Genomic DNA, 22,621 nt, shown 5'->3' with positions numbered 1-22,621 from the left:
GTTCATAGACACCTATGACATAGTGCAGAGGGAAGCCACTAGAGGGAACCCAAGAGTTGGAACTTAATCTGAGACGATTCTGCCCAGCGCCGGGATGGGTATCCAGTGTGGCTTGGTGGATAAAGCATCAGCACGTAGAGCTGAAAACCCGGGTTCAAATCCCGGCGCCGGAGAGAATTTTTCTCCGTTCCATTACTCTTTCATCGTAAGAACTGAAGACTACAGTGGACTATAGTGGACTTTATGTTGTCAGCAAACAGCTGCATACATTGATTCTTCCTCTGGCCAGTCAGTCACAACCCTCATCCTCACAGCCTGTAACCACACTTTTTGAATTCATGATATTAATATAGAAATTTGAGTCAATTATGCTCCTTCATTCATTCACAAATTGTTTACTTAATAGATCATTCACATCAGTCTTCTTTGCTCTGTGGTACCATAATTAGTGAGGCTTCAGGAACAAGACACATTGCTTTCCTTTTTGTAAGAATGGTTATGAATTTCTTTCATGGGTTATCACACCAATAGGTTGGCTCTATTTTTACCCTGTTACAGTTTCATATTTGATAGACTTTTGAACATAATTCGTTTTATTTCACTGATGCCATCAATCATTCTTAGAATATTCACTCAGTGTTTTGTAGTTCCTCATATTCCATTTTTTACTGAAAATTTGAAAACAATACATTCATAAATATTATGGTAATCTTTAGGTGTCAGCATTTCAAATTTTTTCGAAGGTGTTTTTCCAACTCAATACAATTGATCATGGACATAATACAATTTGATACACTTTACAGGACCGAATATGATTTCAAACAACATTCACTTGTTTTCACGCATTACAAATATGATTTAAAACGAAAAGCCTTCACAGCATTAAATATTGATTAAGAAACTACACGAAAATGTATGAAACTCAATTTTGTTCGCAGTGGACTTCATACAGCTTGAAATGATGCTCCTCATATTTACTGTCGCATTCCCGAAGGGAAACTTGATGAAAACCTTTTGCTCTTTTGTAGTTTTTGTGACTACACTCGTCTGGCATAATGCACAATATAATGAATAGGTATTGCATCATTATTAATACTGAAACATTTCACCTTACTTCTCAGCCGCCCCAGTAGACTAGTTGTTTCCAACTATGGAGGTCCCCTGTCCATAACTACTAATATTAATTTATCCCAAGAAAGTCCAATATCTACAGCCTGCTCAGTACCCTTCCTTGGAATGAGCTCTAACATCTCTTTTCTCATCTGGGAATTCATATCAAAACCTCTGATGAATACTGCTCTTGGTGTACCATTCTCTCCACGAAGGAATACATGTACAAGATGCGGATCTCTCTCTGAACACTGTCTCTGTATCTGTAACTTGCAAGAGCCACTGCGATCTGTGCCCAGCATTGACAATGATGCCCTTTGCCCAAAATGCTGCTGTAGATAATTGTATCAGAGGGTTACAGAAGTAAATAAGCGCGCACACGCGCGCACGCGAGCACGCACACACACGCACGCACACACACACACAGATATATAAAATAAGAAACAGTATATTCCTCGTCCAACCATTCATTCCAGTCCACAATTAATAGACTAATGATTATGCTACCTTTGCACGGTCAAAATACCGCAGCCCTTCAAAACCAATCAGTGGGCAGGTCATATTTCATATTAAATACAAGAAAAGATGTTTTTGATAAAATATATATAATTTGAACTGGTAATGGAAATTACGGAAAAACGGCTGAACGGATTTTAATAAATGACTCCTCATTTTGAAGCTTGGAACTCAAAGTTTTTCAGAAAAATAGTAGTTTTCAGTGAAATGTCTATTTTTCAATATAATTTTCCTATTTTCCAAAATCCATCTGTCGTCAATTTTGAGAACTAGCTAATTGCATTTCAGAATAAAGCAAAACACACACTACAGTAAACAATATTACACGAAGGCCATGATCTGCAAGAATGCTGACATATTTAGAGCTCAAATTAAATTGGTTATTAAAATCATAACTTACTAAAAATAATTTACAGGTTCGATTCTGTGGTGTGTAATTTTCTGGGTACAGCTGTGTATGGGATATTAAAAACTACAAAACTTGAGGTGGTTTGATGACATTATTACCATTAGAAATGAAATATTATTGTAGTTAATGCCATGATGTGACTATTTTTCATTAATTATACATATTAATGCTATATTGATGATATCAAAGTGAAACGTTTTGGGATTATATAAATAGATGTACCTAATGCAAGAACTTCAAATAGAACCCATTATGCAGTTCATCAGCAAATATCAACTTCAGTGGAAGGGTCATCTCGAACGAATGAATCGATGCAGAATTCCAAAAGCACTGCTTCATTACCATCCATATGGCAAAAGATCTCTAGGCCGTCCAAAGAAGAGATGGACTGAAAATTCTAGTTTGAGACCGTAACAGGCCACTTGGCCTAATACTTGTTAGGAAGATGATGATGATGATGATGATAAATAGATGTAGAGAATAACTTAAATTAGATTTTGATTTCTGTATTTTACTGAGTGGCAGCTATATAGTATATAAAGTACATGTTACTGAAAGCTATAAAACGTACGTAAGATAATAATATTATTAAAAATCAAATATTTTTATAGTTATGAATCAAGTGGGGTTGTGTCTTCTTCATATATTTTATGGCAGTGTGGTGTAGATATTTATATGCGTGGTTCTCTTCAGTATTGGCTCGAGAGAGATTATCTTTCATTATTATGGAAGCAAATAACTTTCTGAATGTCTGGTGTTCTTCATTGAAAATAAATCTGAAAAATGTTTATTTGAACTTCTTATGGGCTCAGTTTGCAGCATTTGCTGCACAAGCCACTAGTATGTGTATATATATATATATATATATATATATATATATATATATATATATATATATATATATATATTATGATGAACCCAATAAATTATAATCATAAATTTATCATAAAGCACAACAGAGCTGTTACGAAAAACAGAAAAATAGAAATTTGTTTTGTTTGTTCTGATTTTTACGTGTTTCATTAGTAAATAAATGTTCCTTATAATAGAAACAAGCAACTTACCTTCGAAGAATCTCGTCAAAAAATGGTTTCCAATTTCCATTCCAGCAAAGAAATAGAAGTTCGAAAGAGCAGACATCATGAAAAGAGGTGTAGCTATAAAGGCATGAAACCGTCTGATGTTCTGCGGTGTTGACAACAAAGATTTCTGCAAGAGATAAGAGAATGCTCTGGTTGAAATATAACCTTTGGATGACAGTCTTCCATTGCAGTTCAAATGACGCATGTTTAAAAATACCCCAATTGCCGACTTCCGTCCATATTACAATATGAGTTAACACAGAGCAGACAACATTCAACTTTAACTCTCCTCATGAATTGTCCTGCTTAATTTGTTTTATACCTGCTGTGTTCATATGCTACTTTTCACATTTTAGAAAAAGTACTTTTACTATAAAGCATATACAGTAGAACCCCGATTATCCGACACCCTATTAACCGATTGACGGATTATCCGACTGTCTTTCGCTCACTCTCCTTTTATTTTTATTTTTTTTTGCTACAGAAACATATGAACTACTGCTGTACGTTATATTAGTACGTATTTTATTTTTTTCTAGAGAGTGATATTACAACCATTTACTCTCCAGTTTGTCTACTGTTCGAGTTGTCGTACTGTACTACGTCTACATAACATGTATTCCATGAATGTCAAAAGAAAATTTTTGTGATAAGTATCGAAAAATGCATATAATTCAGTGATTTGGGGAAAGAGAAACTGTGGCTCATCTCGCATCAGAATACGAGACTGATGTTACAACCGTGCGCGATTTAATAAAAATTAAACATAAAGTGTATAGAGTATATAAATCTACAACATGAGACCTCTACTATTTCTATCTTTCCGCTTTCAGCCATTACAAGGAGTTTCCTTGCCCCTTAAAAACACGTCCTTGACAACCGAACTTAAATTAGTGAACTTCTGATCCACTACCTAGCATGTTAAAAACAAGAGTACGGAGGAAATTACGAAACTTCATGAATTATTCACTTTATTTACGAAAATATTTTATGGTACAGATTATCCGATTTTATTGATTGACCGTTCAGTCCACCCCCTTCATTACCATGGATAATAGAGGTTCTACTGTATTAAGTAATTTTCTGAATATGTTAATTCTCAGGAATGTTTTTCATCTCATCTTCAGCCTTCTTTGGCTAGATTGCCTGCTAATTGTTTTCAAAAATGTTGGTATGTGATAGTATCCATGAATGATGACCACCACCACCACCACCACTTCAATTTTCTGTTGATGGACTTTTGTCAGGGTACAACATTCGAAACATAGATGTCCATGACTTCATACAATTTCAGTTTTGTTTCGGGATAAGTATATTTAAGCATTCTTTTAATAAATCTACAAATTTGACTATAAACGTAAAAAAATCAATACCAAGTTCTCCCATTATGGGATCCGAAACGCACTTACAATGGTGGGATGTTAAAGCTCTCTCTTCAAGAGGAAATCAGCACTGATCAATCTCAGTCCCATGTGCTGGACCACCTTTCTTCCGGCTTGTAGAGTAACAACCTAACTACGATGCTTCTGACTATAAATGTATTTATCCAAAATAGATAATATAAAGTATACTGCAAGGATCATTTATTGATATATTCACAGTCCAAAATAATTAAAATGACGCTATTACTTTTCATTCAATAATTGTAGGATTCTAAAAAAACTGACGGACACAGTTGTCAATAAAATATGGCTTAAATCCCTAATTGTGGCAAGAAACAACCCAGGCTTTCATCTCACCATAACTTCCGAAAAAGTTCTGAGGATCAATCTGTTTCGTGAGAGTGAGTGTCACTGACTGACGTGTGTTAATGGGTGTCAGTTGATTGATGCTACATAACTCAACAATTCTCATAATATATCACTGCACTGCCTCACCTCACACAGCTGGTAGCGACGTGTTGAGCCTATGGCTTTGCAAATGATCTCAATACTGACGCCGGCGTAATTAAGGGCCGACCATATCAGCACGAACAGAAACACTTTGTGCCAAGCGTACACGAAGCTGAAACAGACGAGGGAAGCCAGCAATCTGCGTGCCAGACTGGGGCTAGCACCAAGAACGGGAACGTACATGTACCTGAAATACAAACACCACACGAAAACTCAACCTGATAAAGTTAATATGACATTGAAGGTACCTTCAGCAAAGGTATCAATCCATTCACATCATGCATTAAATGCCAGGACAAGCGTGCTTGAATACAATTCTCACAGGCCTACATGGTCACTGCATATTTCTGTAATTCTCTCTCGGCTTCATTTCCTCTTACCAAACGAGGTTTTACTCCACTGCACAGTGGATGAAAGCTTCTCAATCGAATAACAGGCATTTCCCATATTTATTCTGTGTTTAATTTCCTCCCAAGTGTCATTTATATTTGTTACTGTTGCTCCAAGATATTTGAATTTTTCAACCTCTTCAAAGGACAAATTTCCAATTTTTATACTTCCATTCAGTACTATATTCTGGTCACGAGACATAATCATATACTTTGTCTTTTCGGGATTTACTTCCAAACCTATCTCCTTACTTGCTTCAAGTAAAATCCCCGTGTTTTCCCTAATAGTTTGTGAATTTCCTCCTAACATATTCACGTCATCTGCATAGACAAGCAGCTGATGTAACCCGTTCAATTCCAAACCCTCTCTGTTATCCTGGACTTTGCTAACGGCATACTCTAGAGCAAAGTTAGAAAGTAAAGGTGATAGTGCATCTCCTTGCTTTAGCCCGCAGTGAATTGGAAACGCATCTGATAGAAACTGACCTATACGGACTCTGCTGTACATTTCACTGAAACACATTTTAATTAACTGAACTAGTTTCTTGGAATTACCAAATTCAATTACAATATTATATAAAACTTTTGTCTTAATGAAGTCATATGCCTTTTTGAAATCTATTCTCAGTTCTTCCTTGCTCATACTAAGTGTAAGGGAGGGGAGGGGAAATAATGTCCTAGAGATTCAAGAAAAAAGGATTGTACAGGTATAAGCAAATCTTTACACAGCAATCTTATTCTGCTTAAATGAACAGATGATGTGAAGGCAACATACTTGCGCAGGAAGAAGTAAAGTCCCTGGTCGAAGTGTCTCCACATGTCAGAGTAGAGGTGGATGCGGCTGATGCACTTGGGGTGGGCGGGGGCCTTGATCTGTTCTGCTCGTGCGACAGTACAGCTCAGCCCGTAAGTGACGACATACTTCAGTTGAAACATGATCCCCATGCTGAAGCCCATCCCGTAGTGCGCCCACACTCCAAGAATTCTAACATGCTAGAATACACAACAAAACATCTGAATTATTTCCAAGATGTGTGTTACGAAAAAAAGAAGGTGTATGCAAACTTTCAAGGGATTTACCATTCTTAACTCTATTTCAGACATTTAGCATAACATACATTTACAGGCTTACACATATAGTTGCAATAAAACCATTCATACCAAGGAAAACATGAAGCATAGCTGACGTCACTCTTATTTAACAGATGATCTTGCAGCCTGAAGTAATTTTGTATTTTTTTTATTCTCCAAGATGTTATTATCGAATGCCGGGCTTTGGCAAGGAAGCCATTAGCGCTCTTGCTCTCTGTGGTGGATCCAACAGGTAGAACTTCACAGGTCTGTAGATGTTCTGCAGTCATTCCTTCTTCTTTATGGCATAGAGAACAATTTGGATTCATGTAAATTCCTATTTTATGCAAGATAAATTCTTTGCATGTCTGACTGAAGATGATAAGATGATAACCTATTACATTCATACAGTCCTCTCTGTAGATTGAAAACTCAAAAAAGTTTCATATCCATTGTTCAAGAATTAAAACAGGAAATCAATATCCCGAATTTAAAAGAAAACTTACAAATTAAATCAAACCCTTTAACTCTATTACATATAGAATATAATCTAAATTTAACAGAAGAAATACTGAAATCAGAAGTAAATACTGAAATACTGAAACAATTGTCTTTAGAGACAATTAATATTAGGTACCCTCCACAAAACTGGCTTCATTTATACACCGACGGATCCTTGATCTCCAGAGAAAAGGTGCCGGTGCAGGTGTTACGTGCTGTCTCTTCTCACTTTATAGATCTCTTGGATATGGAACAACAAGTTTTGATGGAGAAATCATTGCAATAAGTGAAAGTCTCAGGAATCTTCTATGCCACATCAATAAATTTAAGAATGCAGTTATATTTTCAGACTCCAAATCAGCTATTCTATCAATCGTCTCTAAACACACACCTTCATCTCAAACAGCAGAAATAACTAAAATGCTCTCTCAATTAATATCACTCAATAAAAGAATTGTATTCCAATGGATACCATCCCATTGTGGAATCCTGGGAAATGAGAATGCAGATGCTTTAGCAAAGAAGGGCAGCACTGCTACTTACAGACCTGTTACTAAATCTACGTATTACTCTGTGAAAAGATTTATTAAATCTACATACTTAGACTTCGGCGGCCGGGTAGCTCAGTTGGTAGAGCAGCTGGCTACGGACTGGAAGGTCCGGGGTTCGATCCCAGGTGGTGACAGGATTTTTTCTCGTTGCCAAACTTTCAGAACGGTCCCGAGGTTCACTCAGCCTCCTATAAAATTGAGTACCGGGTCTTTCCCGGGGGTAAAAGGCGGTCAGAGCCTGGTGCTGACCACACCACCTCATTCTAGTGCCGAGGTCATGGAAAGCATGGGGCTCTACCTCCATGCCCCCCCAAGTGCCTTCATGGCATGTTACGGGGATACCTTTACCTTTACCTTTTACTTAGACTTCAACAAACAAAATTTGATAACACAATCTCAAGGGAAAAAATGGAACTCTCTGCATCAAAATCCACAGTTAATTCCCGATTTACCACGAAAATCGTCTGTAGCTGCATTTAGATTGGCAACAGGCCATGATTGTTTGGCCAAACACCTGCATAGAATTGGAATATATCAGTCCCCTAACTGCCCATTGTGCAACTCAAACCAAGAAATGGATTCGGAACACCTCAAAATCTGTGCTTCAGTGGCTGGCCGTGATAATATCTTTGAAAAATATTGGAGTGCAAGAGGTCAAATGACTTTATTGTCAAACGCCTGGCATTAGAAACCAACCAACATTCCTGTCGAAGGGCACAGAGGGTACACGCAATAAACTTAGAGGATTGATTTACTACATAACTGGCCACATAATACAATAAACATGTCAATCCACGCAGCAGGGGTGGTATTCACCAACTCGGGCACCAATTCTTCTATCTCCCCCAACTTGAAAGAAATTGTGAGACAAGGAAAAACACTATTCTTCACTAGCAATTTCAAGGTATTTTAGTATAATGATGCATGTAATTTCTGAAAAAAATACACGTAGTTTGTAATACTACTGCATGTCTGTGAACTTACAGCTACGCATGGTAATTAATGTAGTTGTGGACATATTGTCGATGTTATGTATGTACACAATATAAATACGGAGGCATATTAAATTTATATCTATATTAATCTAACGATAAATTAATTTCATTTGATGATCCGTGAATTTTTTCTCGAGTTGAAAGGGATCCGCGATAAAAAAAGTTTGAGAACCAACTGGTCCAGGAGAAATAACAGACTGCCGGCATGCCCAACCCACAATTCTGTTCTTAGAGATGAGTTTTGGAATGACTGTAGATCTCCATGCTTATAGCAAACACTTCTTCAAGTTGTCCTTTGCAGCCTGTTTGATTACATACTTCGGAAATCCGAAACAAGGTTCCAGGCCAGTAGATTGGCTGTACTGTACTTTATTAGTTCTGAAAATGGTTGCCGGGATAATTCTACATTCTTTGTCCTGATTTTTACTTCATGCAGACTCCATGAACCCAGAGCAGTCTGGCTATCAGAACAAATGTAGATATTCATGCCTCTACATTATCTGCATGCTGAGAGGCATAAACCTCTAGCCGTCAGTCTTACAGCAGTGTTTAACCCTCATTTTATCTTCAAATGAAATTTAAAAAAAAGTGAAAAAATTGCTTTTGAAATGTCATTCCTGTACACACCTTCAGGTCCATCTGCAGGGCACCGACATAGATGAAATGCAGGAACAGTTCCAGGAAGCACATCCACCACACGTATCGAAGGATGTTCAATAGAAAAATCTTCATGCGCTGCACAGTCCAAGGAGCATACGGCTTCAGAATCTGGATTAAATAAAACACAATATTTTAATCATAACATAACCTCTCTCACAGGCAGACAAGTATTACTGCTCAACTACCAGTTCCATATTAAATCATCATATTTATCTCATTGTAAGTCATCTTATCTTTCCTGGTTCACTTTAAAAAAAATTACTCCTTGGCTTACTTATTGGTTTCATTCATGCCAAGTCGGTAAAACAAGTGACTAACACTGCTGTTATTTTAGCTACAAAGGTTGGATAAAAAGTAATGGCAACTGTTCGATATTTCTGACATGGCTTTATTCACAGGGGTACAATATTTACGTACTTTCAATATAGTATCCCCCTTATTTATTACCTTTTTCCAAATGTTTGGAAGGCGTCATACACCATCAGCGCATCCATCTTTGTTGATGTTCTGTATTGACCGCCCTAAGGCACGGATAAGTTCATCTCTGGTATTGTACCGGGTCCCTCGCAGTGGTTCTTTCACTTTGGTGAAAAGATCATAATCGCACGGATCATATCGGGTGAGTACGGTGGATGTTCCAGAATATCCCATTGCCAGCAGCGCAAGAGGTCGACTCCTTGCATTGTCATAAAGAATGATGGGATTCTGTACCACTAAGTATTGTCATTGTCTCCTGAGTGCTGGACGAAGGTGGTGCTGCAGGAACCTGCAGTAGTAGTCCGCATTTACCATCTGGCTTGGAGGTACAGCGTGGTGCAGTATTACCCCATCAATGTCATACGCCACAATGAACATCTCCTTCACAGCACTTTGTGTAGGGCGCACTTTCTTTGGACGAGGAGAACCGGGGTGCTTCCATTCATTTGATTGGCGTTTCAAGTTTGGTTCATACGAGCGAGTCCAAGTTTCGTCCATAGCGACGATTCGTACCGGTCCAACAAGGCCTTCCTGGAACGCTTTAACCCATCACGCCACTGTGCGATATGGCAACGCTGCATCGCCACATGCTTCATGCAGTCCCTGAAAACATTCTTGTGCACTACGACCTCGTGCCATTTCAATTTTGATCCAGGAACGTTGCTCTAGTTTTGTAAACGTGGTCTTAGGGCGCTCGCACTATCCCTGTGAAAGTAAACGTTCTACACACTGCAGTAGATTGACAGAGTACTATCACTGCTGGCTGTAGTAACTCATCTAACAGTCCTTGTTCATGTCCACAGAGCTGGCAGCTCTCGAACGCACCATTGTCATGTGACAGCAGTGTTGCCATAACTTTTTATCCAACCCTTGTATTATTATTAATTGTAATTATTGTGTAATTAAGTTACCACTGCCACAGGAGTGTTTGCTCACTTGCAGTGTAAATAAATAAATAAATACATAATAACTTTACAAGCTTCAATATCTAGATCATAATTGCGTGTATAGAATCTTCGGATATATCAATAGGATGTGCACTATTGTGATTCTGTTTCTATTGTCATAACATGTTACATTATATGGCAGGATGATTAAGGCAATGATGAATCGTGGTATGTAAATTTTCTATTTGGCATTGTGAGAGGGAAACCATAAAAACTTCAATTAGATTGGCCAACCATAGAGTTTGAACCCACGACCTCCCGAATGTGAATCTAGTGTGTTACCACCGAGTCACTTGCTAGTATTATTAATTTTATCTTCGTCTTTGTTATCATCCAGTATGTTCAATAACTTACCCCAGCCTCGAACTCTTCAAAGAGCACTAGTGGTCCAAGGAACAACATGGGAAGATAGAAGCAGTAACCAAGCAGCAGTACCAACTCCGCAACACTAACGCTGACTTTGTTAGACATCAGTCTGTCCAGACAGAAGCTCTGACTGCGCATGTATATCCAAGCTGACGAGATCGTCAGCATGTAGTGTTGGTCGTAGAATAAGGACATCCAGTTCTGCAGAGTAAACAAATGTATGACTACCAGACCGTAAGATAGGAGTTCCCAACACAAGCCCTATCCCGTGCACATGTTTTTTGTTAAGTATTGATGCAGAGAGTTTATTAACAGCCCTGTAGCCTTAATCAGTTTCATTAGTTTATTCTCAATCACTTTCAGTGGTACTCACTGTTCGAGAATGATGGCACCAAACAATAAAATGAGGCTTAGTGAAATCACATTATGTATAAAGATGCAACAAAACCAATGTGAAATACAAACATTCCATGACGATTAATCCAACAATTACACACATCATATTCCAGAAGATTTAAATTAGGTTACATGAGGAGTAGTGTTTACTTCTTCTGTTGTATTTGGTTTGTGTTAGTGTAGGGCAGAGTGAGGTTGAGTTGAGCAGATTAGCTTTGATGACTGGATGCACTTGGAATGAATCTTCTAATATAATCACCAAGACTAACTCAGCCTCTCTCTGCTAACCTCACTATGTCAAGAGTTCATTTCTGAGATTCGGGCTTGTGTAAGACGGACTGCACTAACAACGTACATTTAACACATAAAATCCACAAAATACGACAAAATTCCGAAAGAAACACATTGAAGGGTATACGAGAAAAATGAACAATGTCACATTTCCATTAAAGGTGAGATAGTGATCTATATCAGTATATTACTGCAAAATTTATTGGTGTTTCTACTTGAAATGAAGGGAATGATGAGTGTACCCGTGGTTTCAATTTTCCTTTACCACTTTTGGTAAAAATAACACTAAAGTTCGTAGTAATACAGTGAATTAGATAATGACATCACCCTTAACACCATTGTGACATTGTTCGTTTTTCCCATGTACTCTTCATTTACTATTAGCATTACAAACGATCTGTAGTGGGATAAGATGGTGCGTAGGCACAGCAGCAAGCTTCAGTCAGACCAATAGGAAGGCCAAGATACTCATGCGGCAGTAATTCTTATATATCCCGCAGTAGGTAGTGAGTTGGGTTGCGTTCAAAGGCAACTCAGTGCGAAAAGCTACAAGTTAGTCACATGAATTGATTGGGTTTCAGCAAGAGGATATTCAATTCTGCCTTACAAAAAAATCGTTACAATTGTTTCACCAGGATCATTTTTACATTCACTAAACTGGTAAATTCTTTATGCTCGACCATGCCGAAATGTAGTAATTATACACCTGGTAGCAGCCCTTTAATGCATGTCATTAAAGTACACCTATTTATTAAAGTACAGGTTTTCGATTATTCTCGGATATGCAATCCAAAGACAACGAGGGAAACGTCACGGAGGCTGGAAATCCAATACTGTCGCAGAAGGTTATGTTCTGTTACTATAATAATTAGCGTTAATTGTAAATAATATTCAAATAAATTCAATTTGTCATCTCGTTTTTCAATTCTAAATCAATTTCCAGGTTATATCAAAATTAGTTCATGTTATTCTCTAGATTGGCGGCCGGGTAGCTCAGTTGGTAGAGCAGCTGGCTACAGACTGGAAGGTCCGGGGTTCGATCCCAGGTGGTAACAGGATTTTTCTCGTTGCCAAACTTTCAGAACGCCCCAAGGTTCACTCAGCCTTCTATAAAATTGAGTACCGAGTCTTTCCCGGAGGTAAAAGGCGGTCAGAGCGTGGTGCCGACCACACCACCTCATTCTAGTGCCGAGGTCATGGAAAGCATGGGGCTCTACCTCCATGCCCCCCCAAGTGCCTTCATGGCATGTTACGGGGATACCTTTACCTTTTACCTTTTTATTCTCTAGATTACATCAAGGTCAATGACATTATTGTTCCTCGGAAAAAATCAATACTTTCGCGTCTGCGCACATCTCACAATTTACGAGCTATGCACAAGGTCACTTCCGATCTTCAGTCAGATACGAATAAAATGAATACTTCTGAATAATTTCAAGTTAGAAATATGGTCGAGCATAAAAAGTCGTATGAAACTTCCCTATAATGGTAATTAAGACGCTCGTATGAAAATTATGAAACTCGCTTGCGCTCCTTTTATAAACAAACATACTCGCGTCTTAATTACTATCATTATAGGCTCGTTGCATAATGTACTATTATAGCTGCATTCGTTATAAAGGCAATCTTTTTACATTAAAAGTATAGGGAAAAGGCACAGACAAATACAAAAATTCGCAAAACTGAAAAATTCGTTACTCTGGCATTCATTATAACAAATTTTACTGTATTAAGAACTTTATAACGCCTGAAAACCTGTTACCTCTGAACTGAACTGGATGATAATCATGGTAAACCCACTGTATCATAATAATGTCTATGCCAGACTGTGATGGAGCATGAACTGGGCCTAGAGATATGGTCTAGACAATAGATTACCATTCTGAAGTCCATATTGTGCAGGACGAGAAGGAACAGTCCTGCGATGTATACCACAGTTCGACTGCGCAGTTGCAACAGCAAGTACATCAGGCAAGGTTCGGCTGCCAGGGACATCGTTGCTAACAAGCCAACGTGTTGAAGCAAGTACAGCATGGAAACTGTCAGGTACCATATGGGCAGCAGCTACAATCAAACAAGATAATAAGCATTATTGCTTTTATTAGTGAGCTCTTAAACTACAAACACCAATGAGTGACTGAGAACTCACTGCAGGGATGCTCTTAAAATGTATTGTTTCCAGTCGTTGAACAATGGCCTGAAGTATTAATACTTAAGTGTCACAGTTCTTCAGTTTCCTAATATAAACCTGGAGGTAATCTGTGTTCACAACGCCATTATTGTAAAAGGTGCAAGTCATTATTCTAATTATTCTATTGAGGTGTCCATTAAAACTACTTCTGCAATATTACAGTTATAAAATTACAAAAGTTATAAATTTATACACAGTGTGGCAAGTGGAAAATGTGACTGACGAATGAAATGGTGCTATACTAAAAGCCAGGTTATGAACCGACTAAACTGGAAGCAACGTTCTGTTGCTCTCTTTCTGAGCTCTGTTGCCACATAGTGGCGCGAGTTTCAAAGCGTGTTCAGTGTTTGTCACCGATATGTTTAAAATAACTGTCGTAGCTGTGTTTTCAATTACTAGGGTTGGATAAAAAGTAATGGCAACAGTTCGATATTTCTGACATGGCTTTATTCATAGGGGTACAACATTTACGTACCTTCTATATAGTCGCCCCCTTATTTATTACCTTTTGCCAAATGTTAGGAAGGCGTCGTACACCATCAGCGCATCCATCTTTGTTGATGTTCCGTATTGACCGCCCTAAAGCATGGATAAGTTCATCTCTGGTATTGTACCGGGTCCCTCGCAGTGGTTCTTTCACTTTGGTGAAAAGATCGTAATCGCATGGATCATATCGGGTGAGTACGGTGGATGTTCCAGTAGTCCGAGTTTTCCGTCTGCCTTGGAGGTACAGCATGGTGCAGTATTACCCCAACAATGTCATACGCCACAATGAACATCCCCTTCACAGCTCTTTGTGTAGGGCGCACTTTCTTCGGATGAGGAGAACTGGGATGCTTCCATTCATTTGACTGGCGTTTCAAGTTTGGTTCATACGAGTGAGTCCAGGTTTCGTCCATAACAACGATTCGTCCAAGAAAGTCGTCACCTTCCCTTTGGTACCGGTGCAACAAGGCCTTCCCGGAATGCTTTAACCCATCGTGCAACTGTGCGATATGGCAACGCTGCAACGTCACATGCTTCACGCAGTCCCTGAAAACATTCTTGTGCACTACGACCTCGTGCCAGTTCAAATTTTGATCCAGGAACATTGCTCTAGTTTTGTAAGGATGGTCTTAGGGCGCTCGCACTATCCCTATGAAAGTGAACATTCTACACACTGCAGTAGATTGACAGAGTACTGTCGCCGCTGGCTACACTAACTCATCTAGCTGGCAACTCTCGAACGCACCATCGTCACGTGACAGCAGTGTTGCCATTACTTTTTATCCAACCTATGTATTAATTTAATAAAGAATTATATAACGAATTCAAACATTTCAGTTAAACGAACGGACAACGATTCGATTCAAATAATAATAATTATAATACTAATGATAATAACGATAATAATATAGTATTATCTAATTTATATCAACATAATTATGGTAATTTTTATTTTATTTTCAGTCGTCGTTATAAATCGAATTAACTATTTGGCTATTTTTGTACATCGATAATAATTTAAATGGATATGATTTTAATTTTATATTTATACTGACTGAGTCATGTATATTCAATTATTATTATTATTATTATTATTATTATTAATTCTCATATATATCAACAAACTAATATACGAATTTATAAAAAAAATCATTTCTGTCTCTCCAGACTTAAAAATCCGCTTCCTTTTTGTATCGTAACATTCGGGAGAATTCAGTACTCTATTTCAAGTACTACTGTATATAGTTATCGATAACACTATCAATAATATTAGTAATTAAAATTACTGTTTTAAGAAAGCACCAGCTAGTGACGCTGGTACAAAATGAGACTCGTAATCCACGTGGTATTGCAAATGAACTGGGAAGTTTGGCTGCACTGTCTCAGTGATTCCATTGCCAGATTTTCGTTAACAGACGACATTTTCACGTGAGGTCCAATGAAAAGCTCCGTTCTCCTTCTCCCCTCCACCCCCCACACTCAACGTGTCATCGCTGCACAGGCTACCCCTCTAACCCGCACTTTCCTCTCACCAACGCTACTACTTCCTGTTTAGTCGGTTCATAACCTGGCTTTTAGCATAGCTGGTTGGGTTGCTTCCACAGTGCTGGAGCCACCATATGAGACTGAACTACAAAAGGAAGACTGCAACAAAGAGCGAAATTTAAAAGTTTGTGTTTAAATGGTTTGAATGATATGGAGATAATGTCTGCTTTGTATATGTGTTTTGGAAACAAATGCAACTTCCTGAATTGGTCTGAATTTTCTGTTCTTCCTCCTCTTTCCAGGATTACATTTAAAAACTTGTACTAGCATTCTGAGATATTCAGTTAAACATTTTTAAAGGTTTTACTTATGTGCACTTAAATTTTACACGGAGGAATTATTTAATAATCTTTCAACATGGAGGACCTGATATGTTTAAGGGTGCAACTGATAGAAATTTAAATTACAACAATACATGTAAGTTATTCTTTCCTGGTTTGACAATAATGTTCTTTTTTTCTTGTACAGAGGAGGACCCAAAGGCCTGCATCGCGCCAGAGGCTTATTGTGCCTACCACTCCTATTCTGTGAATGTCGAACGGCTGCGCTCTTGTACAAGTACAGCATGTCGCACCGTGAACTTAACCTGGGCTATTGCATGGATGATGATGATGATGTGAATTAATGCTGGCGAAATGAGTCCCAGGTCCAACGCCGAAAGTTACCCAGCAATTCTGCTTCAATTGGTTGAGGGAAAACCCCGGAAAAAAACCCAACCAGGATTTGAATCCGGCCTGCTCATTTCACAGTCGGACGTGCTAACCACTACTCCATAGCGGTGGACTACAATAATATATTACACATATTTCGCCATTAAAAACCTATCATACATTTCACATGCATTGAACTTTCACATTTTCAAAAAATTAATTAATCAGATTATGTCAGTTTATACAGTATCGGCAACATACTGAATTGTATCATTCGCAGAGCAGCACATATACCTCCTTGCAAGCATACCGCACAACCTCGGCCACCAGAAGATGAACGCACACCCAGGGAGCAGCAGTGCAGAGGAAGGGCGACCAAATGGCCCATTCAAAATCTGATACATCTTTCTTCTGATTGAGAAATGACCAACCAGGAGAGAAAATGCCGCCATTATTGTATTTGTAATCTGCAAAACAACAATACACAATCAATCACCAGTTTTAATAATGATTTATAAATGATACAAGATTTATGTTTGTATTTTTATTTCATATTTTAAATAAAGAAGAAAGGATACCATTCAAGTAGCTTTTCTTTTCATTTAATTTACTGTAACAAAAAAATATGTGAACACGTGATTTCTACCTTTGCTTGCAATAAATAAATTGGTCCTCAAATTTTGAGCAAGTGGTAGCATTTCTGACTACATGTTGAGTGGAAAAGGATTAGATTCTAGGCAAGCAAAAGACAATGAGCAATCAAGGAACTCGCTATTAGTGATATCTAGCATTGGTTCACAGTTCTCAATGACACAATGGGCCAAGGAACCCCCAACCTTGAAAAAAAAAAGTTGGTAAAGAGGTTAATTCATTCAGTGTTCTGCCCAAGGGTAAGTCTTTCACTGCAAACTCAGCTTTGTTCAATCTTTCCTATTTTCTGCCTTCCTCTTGTCTCCTCATATGATCCATATATCTCAATATCGTCTATCATCTGATATCTTCTTCTACCCCGAACTCTTCTCCCGTTCACCAGTACTTCCAGTGTATCCTTCATTAGTCAGTTTCTTCTCAGCCAGTGACTCAGTCAATTCCTTTTCCTCTTCCTGTTCAGTGTCAGCATTATTCTTTCTTCACCCACTCTTTCCAACACAGCTTCATTTCTTATTCTGTCTGTCCACTTCACATGTTCCATTCGTCCCCATATCTACATTTCAAATGCTTCTAGTCGCTTCTCTTCACTTCTCGTAATGTCCATGTTTCTGCCCCATAGAATGCCACACTCCATACAAAACACTTCACTAGTCTTTTCCTTAGTTATTTTTCCAGAGGTCCGCAGAAGATGCTCCTTTTTTCTATTAAAAGCTTCCTTGGCCATTCCTATCCTCCTTTTGACTTCCTGGCAGAAGCTCATGTTACTGCTTATACTATACCCCATGTATTTGAAGCTGTCCACTTGCTCTACTGCCTCATTTAAAATTCGAAAGTTTATCTTCTGCATTTAAGAGTCATAATTACAAAACTCCACAGTACAATCTATTCCTCGATTATATAAGGGAAGAGTGGCCGCCGCACTTATCAGAACAGACTATTTGACATATACATAAAATAGATAACAGCCTAGAGAAAAAAAATAACTCTACAACGTAAAAAAATACGTACATATATACAAACATTTTGTTTAGGATATAGGCCTAGCTCTTTTACTATGCTGTTACAATAGCAATGAATCAAATAAACATAGGAATATAACAAAATTAAAACATAAAATACAATATTACCAGGTTATCATTGAAACATTGGTACTTGTTTACTTTAGAGGCACCAATTTACTCATCCCCTCATCTAACCCACTCTAACCCTGTCACATTCCTCAGCCTCATGTCACCTAGTTATCCTCTCACAAACCTAACATTTAACTAGGGATCCCAGACGTCCCATTTCACCCAGGACAGTTCCACCAATGGATTGGTTCAGAAAACGAACTGGAACTCTCTTAAATCCCTTGGTGATTTGAACGTTAAGGAAATTCTACAGTAAGTTTTTCATTAATAAAGAACAGTGCATCTAAAAGTGTTGCAGCAAGATTGCAGCAAATTTTTGCCCACTTAAATAAGATAATCTTGACTTATAATAAAGATATTCAAGTGTTATTTACTAGGGCTAGGATTTTGATGAAATTGCATCTTTTTTTCTAGTAAGCCAGAAACATAGCTGCTTTAATATTTATGTGTCATATGATAAAATGAGTGTTTTAAGACATATTTGTTAGGGCATTTTTTGCCTGTTTCAACTCATAAGAGCATCTTTTGTTTTATTCGGTCTTTTTTTTTTTTTTTTTTGGCCATAAATCCCCCATTATTAATGTAAAATAATATTTCCTTTGATATTTTCTTTACATATTTTGTCCATTAATACTCATTATTTTGTATAATATTTTAATCGTTTTTCTACACAAATATTGCCATTTTAACATAGTACACCCCACGTAATGGATCAGTCCAACCACCCCTTCAATATACACTCCTCTATCCTGTTAATTCCGGATAAGAGAGGGCTTGTGGTAGACACACGGAAACTAAAAGTAAAGTAAATCCATGGCGCTACAGCCCATGAAGGGCCAAGACCGACCAGTTGACTGCTGACCTCACGTCCACATACCGACGCAGAGGTGAACGATCTTACATGGAAACTACATCAGGTAAAATAATTAATTAAAGTGTACCACTTACAAAAAATTATGTAAAATTTAATTTAATTAGTAGTCTAAATATTAAGCAGTACAAAACCTCTTTTCCTACTAAGCCAATTATGTAAGATCAATTCTTAGGGCATTTTTAAGGGCATTTTTGAAAGATTTTTAGGTCATAAATGCATTGTTTTCAGAACATTTTTTCATGATTTATAAGTCATCAAAATCGTAGCCCTAGTTATTACCCTTCTGCTTGAGCCTACCTGGCTCAAATGATCCCTTTGAGAGATTTTCTTCTCTCACATGAACAGTTTGTGGTCCAAAGAGGAAAACAAGCTTCTAGTAAATATCGTAAAGACAATTTTGTTGTTGAAAACATTTTACAAAGACCTTACTTGTCTGAAGTGTTTGGAATGGCATCTTCTTAATAGTTTGAAGTGTTCATTCTTCCGAGAAATAACACAGCCCTTCAGATACTGAAAGTGTGAGGAATCCCTAATTTAACTCGCAATATTTACGCACCAGAAGAGGGCAAAATACAGTGCGATATGTCAGACCTACCAGTGATAGGCCTTTGTGCCAAATACAGAGCCAATAAAGTAAGCAAATCAATTAAATGTATTAAGTCTACTTATCTACGTAATCTGCAGGAAATTTAAATTACAGGAGCTGGGAGAATACGAATGAGAACGAAACTTCTACAGTGACTCTGAGAGCACTGGGCCTATAAGCCAGGGGGCCCGGGTTCAAAACCAGCTCCACTCTGAATGTATAACTTGTGTTGGGCTAAGTTCGTGGCCAATACAACACAGGTTTTTTTTTCCGAATACTTCGGTTCCCAACAATCTTTCATCATGATTCATCACGAGTGTAATGTGGATTCCCCACCCATGGTGCACTCTGGGTAGTTTCTGACGAACTAAGTGGTCCACGCTTCTCGGCACAAGCGCCATCTATGGGCCTACTCGTAGTCAAGGTCCAGCCACTGGACAAAAAAATAATACATATCTTACAACATAAAATATTAAATTTATCGGCTACCAAATATCGAATTACTTCAGGTCAATGAGCGTTCGACTTTGCCCAAGAGGCAGTGCCCAGTATGGGCCGGTATGCACTACCATCTAAAATAAAAACTCGCTTTTACCATACCAGCAGAAAATATAGACTGGAAAACTTTCATTATGTTCAACTAGTCTTTAATACACTTTGAAATCCAGGATGTAAGATGTCTGAAACATTTGATTTTGATATTTGGCATAAACATAAGAGCTGGCATCTCATATTCTTTGCTTAAACACTTGTAAATTCGTTGTTTTATCGAAAACCATGATTTGCCACCCCAAGAATAGTTGTAATCTATTAATTTCAAGCTTGCAGACAGTCGTGATATTTCTAATGAATAGGCTTACTAACCTGATGGCACAGCGCCTCAAGGCTCAAGCCTCCAATGATAAGTAAATAAGGATCTAAATACCAAGTTCAGCTAAAATTACTATGTCTGTTGATTTTGTAGGATATGGTAGTAATCTGTGATGACATTATGAGAGATCTAACAATTCCAGGAGCTTAAAAGCATACTGTACTGTTAAGGTCTTAGAATCTATGGTACTCGCCAGAATTTTATTTATGTTGAGGAGGCATTCTCTGCTTCAAAACAGAAAGTTTTCACAGTAGGACAAAGATAGTTGACATAAACTCTAGTCAATTTGACAGAAGCTTGGCAGAAAACTTCATGCAGAGGCTTATCAATCCCATACAAACATCATACTTACATTCCCAATTTAAGATTAATACAAAATGGAAGACAGGTAAAAAAAAAAGAGATTGTTGAAAGATTTAACTTGTAGGCCTAAACACAAACATAACATAACCTGTAGTGATACATGCATCTCAAACTTGTATGAACATTTCTATATTGAATACAGGCGAAAGTACATTCAGGCCTTCGGGGATATACTGACTTCAATGTGAAACCACCAGAGCTTTGTAGTTTGTTATATATAATAGATTCTATTCAAATTTCGACTTCAGAATGCGAATGCGCATTAGTACAATGAACGATATCTGGACTAAGAAAAGAAATACTCTTCTTAGTAAAAGAAGTTCTAGGCTTTTGTCCCCAAAAATGTAGTGTCGGTATTTAATCCCTTGCCTTATGTGCAATTATTGTGGCTGGGATCTGGATGGAGGTCTGCATAGGCGACTGCATGCCGATGAAATAACCTTGAAAAAGAAGTGCAGTACGAGTCCTCATGGAGTCTATTCTAACTAAGAAGATTTCAACAGTACCCTCTGAAATTTTTTTCCAACTAATTACAGCACTGCCAAGAGGGTAACTATTTACTTTAGTGATATCGCAGTTCTTGACGTACCCATTGTGCCACAAGTGAAACCAACGGGTGAGGCTGGGAATAGGGGGTTTCGGGTGGGGAGAAACTTGAGATATCTACACAACAGTGAGGTGTTGCATCATTCACGTAGTGCATTGTGTTTGTGACATGGCATCATTTAACATATAGATAACTAACCTAACTTCAAAAGCATGGATGGAAGTTACACAGAAAGAAGTGGGAGAAATAATGAATACGAACGGTATCGCTAAAATAAAGAATTACGTAAACATATAACCACGAAGCACTAGATAACTCAAGTTTTTCTTTCCTTGGACATTACTTTAATTATATTGACAACACATGTCTCATTGCCACAAACATGGACATGACCAGCTTATGAGAGACTGCCAATTGACTTAACCTTTACCAAAAAGTTTATAAAGTACTCACAGTTCCCTGCCAAGTACACGTTATACAATGAATAAACAACTCCTGAAACCCAAATCACGAAATATGTCCATATTTCAAGTTTAGGTAAATCACAATACATTTTAAATTATCTACTACCGGCAAGATTTATCATCAACTTCACAATGTACCGCAACCATATAATGAAAGAAATAAAAGTACTGAGCCGAAATATTTTATGTCAATCATTTCCTTGTGCTCTTTCCCTTATCTCTTATCATAGAAATAACTCCACTCTACATTTCTTTAAAAACATACACACTATAACAATATCAAAACAAGGTTGGTAATGTTCGTATCTCCACGGTTGACTTGATGCTCGCTTCGCGAAGCATCAAATTGGCCGTGGTATCACATCACAGCTGCACATGGGTGTCAATATTGTCACTTCACAAATTATTTTTCACCAACGTTTGAACAATAAAATTTTCATATTTCACCAACTTCATTGCAGGGCGAAATTATTGTATGCAAATGTGAAAGCTCCTGTATATGTACCGTGTTTTTTCTTACTACAAACATACAAAAAGAATTAAAAAATTCACCAGAAATCCATTATAGAAAGGTTCACACTATTTAACGACCAACGATTTTGGCAAGGTG

The 22,621-nt window shown here is 37.8% G+C and overlaps 1 protein-coding gene across 1 annotated transcript; it reads right to left on the bottom strand.

Annotated features, from left to right (window-relative positions):
- Positions 1-289: 289 nt before the first annotated feature.
- On the bottom strand, positions 290-22,499 carry LOC138702813 (protein-cysteine N-palmitoyltransferase Rasp-like). The gene is made up of 9 exons (XM_069830110.1): positions 22,001-22,499; positions 16,820-16,992; positions 13,532-13,717; positions 10,955-11,167; positions 9,144-9,284; positions 6,174-6,391; positions 4,995-5,196; positions 3,100-3,244; positions 290-315 (listed from the first exon to the last, which is right to left on the bottom strand). Exons 1-9 carry the CDS (start codon positions 22,098-22,100, stop codon positions 290-292), a joined length of 1,404 nt encoding a protein of 467 aa, XP_069686211.1. The 5' UTR covers positions 22,101-22,499.
- Between the last annotated feature and the right edge of the window lie 122 nt (positions 22,500-22,621).

The sequence above is a fragment of the Periplaneta americana genome, chromosome 7 (assembly GCF_040183065.1).
Source record: "Periplaneta americana isolate PAMFEO1 chromosome 7, P.americana_PAMFEO1_priV1, whole genome shotgun sequence".
In the NCBI taxonomy this organism is placed as follows: Eukaryota; Metazoa; Arthropoda; class Insecta; order Blattodea; family Blattidae; genus Periplaneta; species Periplaneta americana.
Note: the sequence above shows the minus strand (reverse complement) of the source record. Positions and strands in the feature narration are given on the sequence as shown.

Coding starts and splice junctions, on each gene's coding strand:
- LOC138702813 (XM_069830110.1), bottom strand. CDS start 22,100: ATGTATTGTGATTTACCTAAACTTGAAATATGGACATATTTCGTGATT. Junction 16,993..22,000: donor CGTGTACTTGGCAGGGAACT/GTGAGTACTTTA, acceptor GTTGTTTTGCAG/ATTACAAATACAATAATGGC. Junction 11,168..13,531: donor ACAATATGGACTTCAGAATG/GTAATCTATTGT, acceptor TTTACTCTGCAG/AACTGGATGTCCTTATTCTA.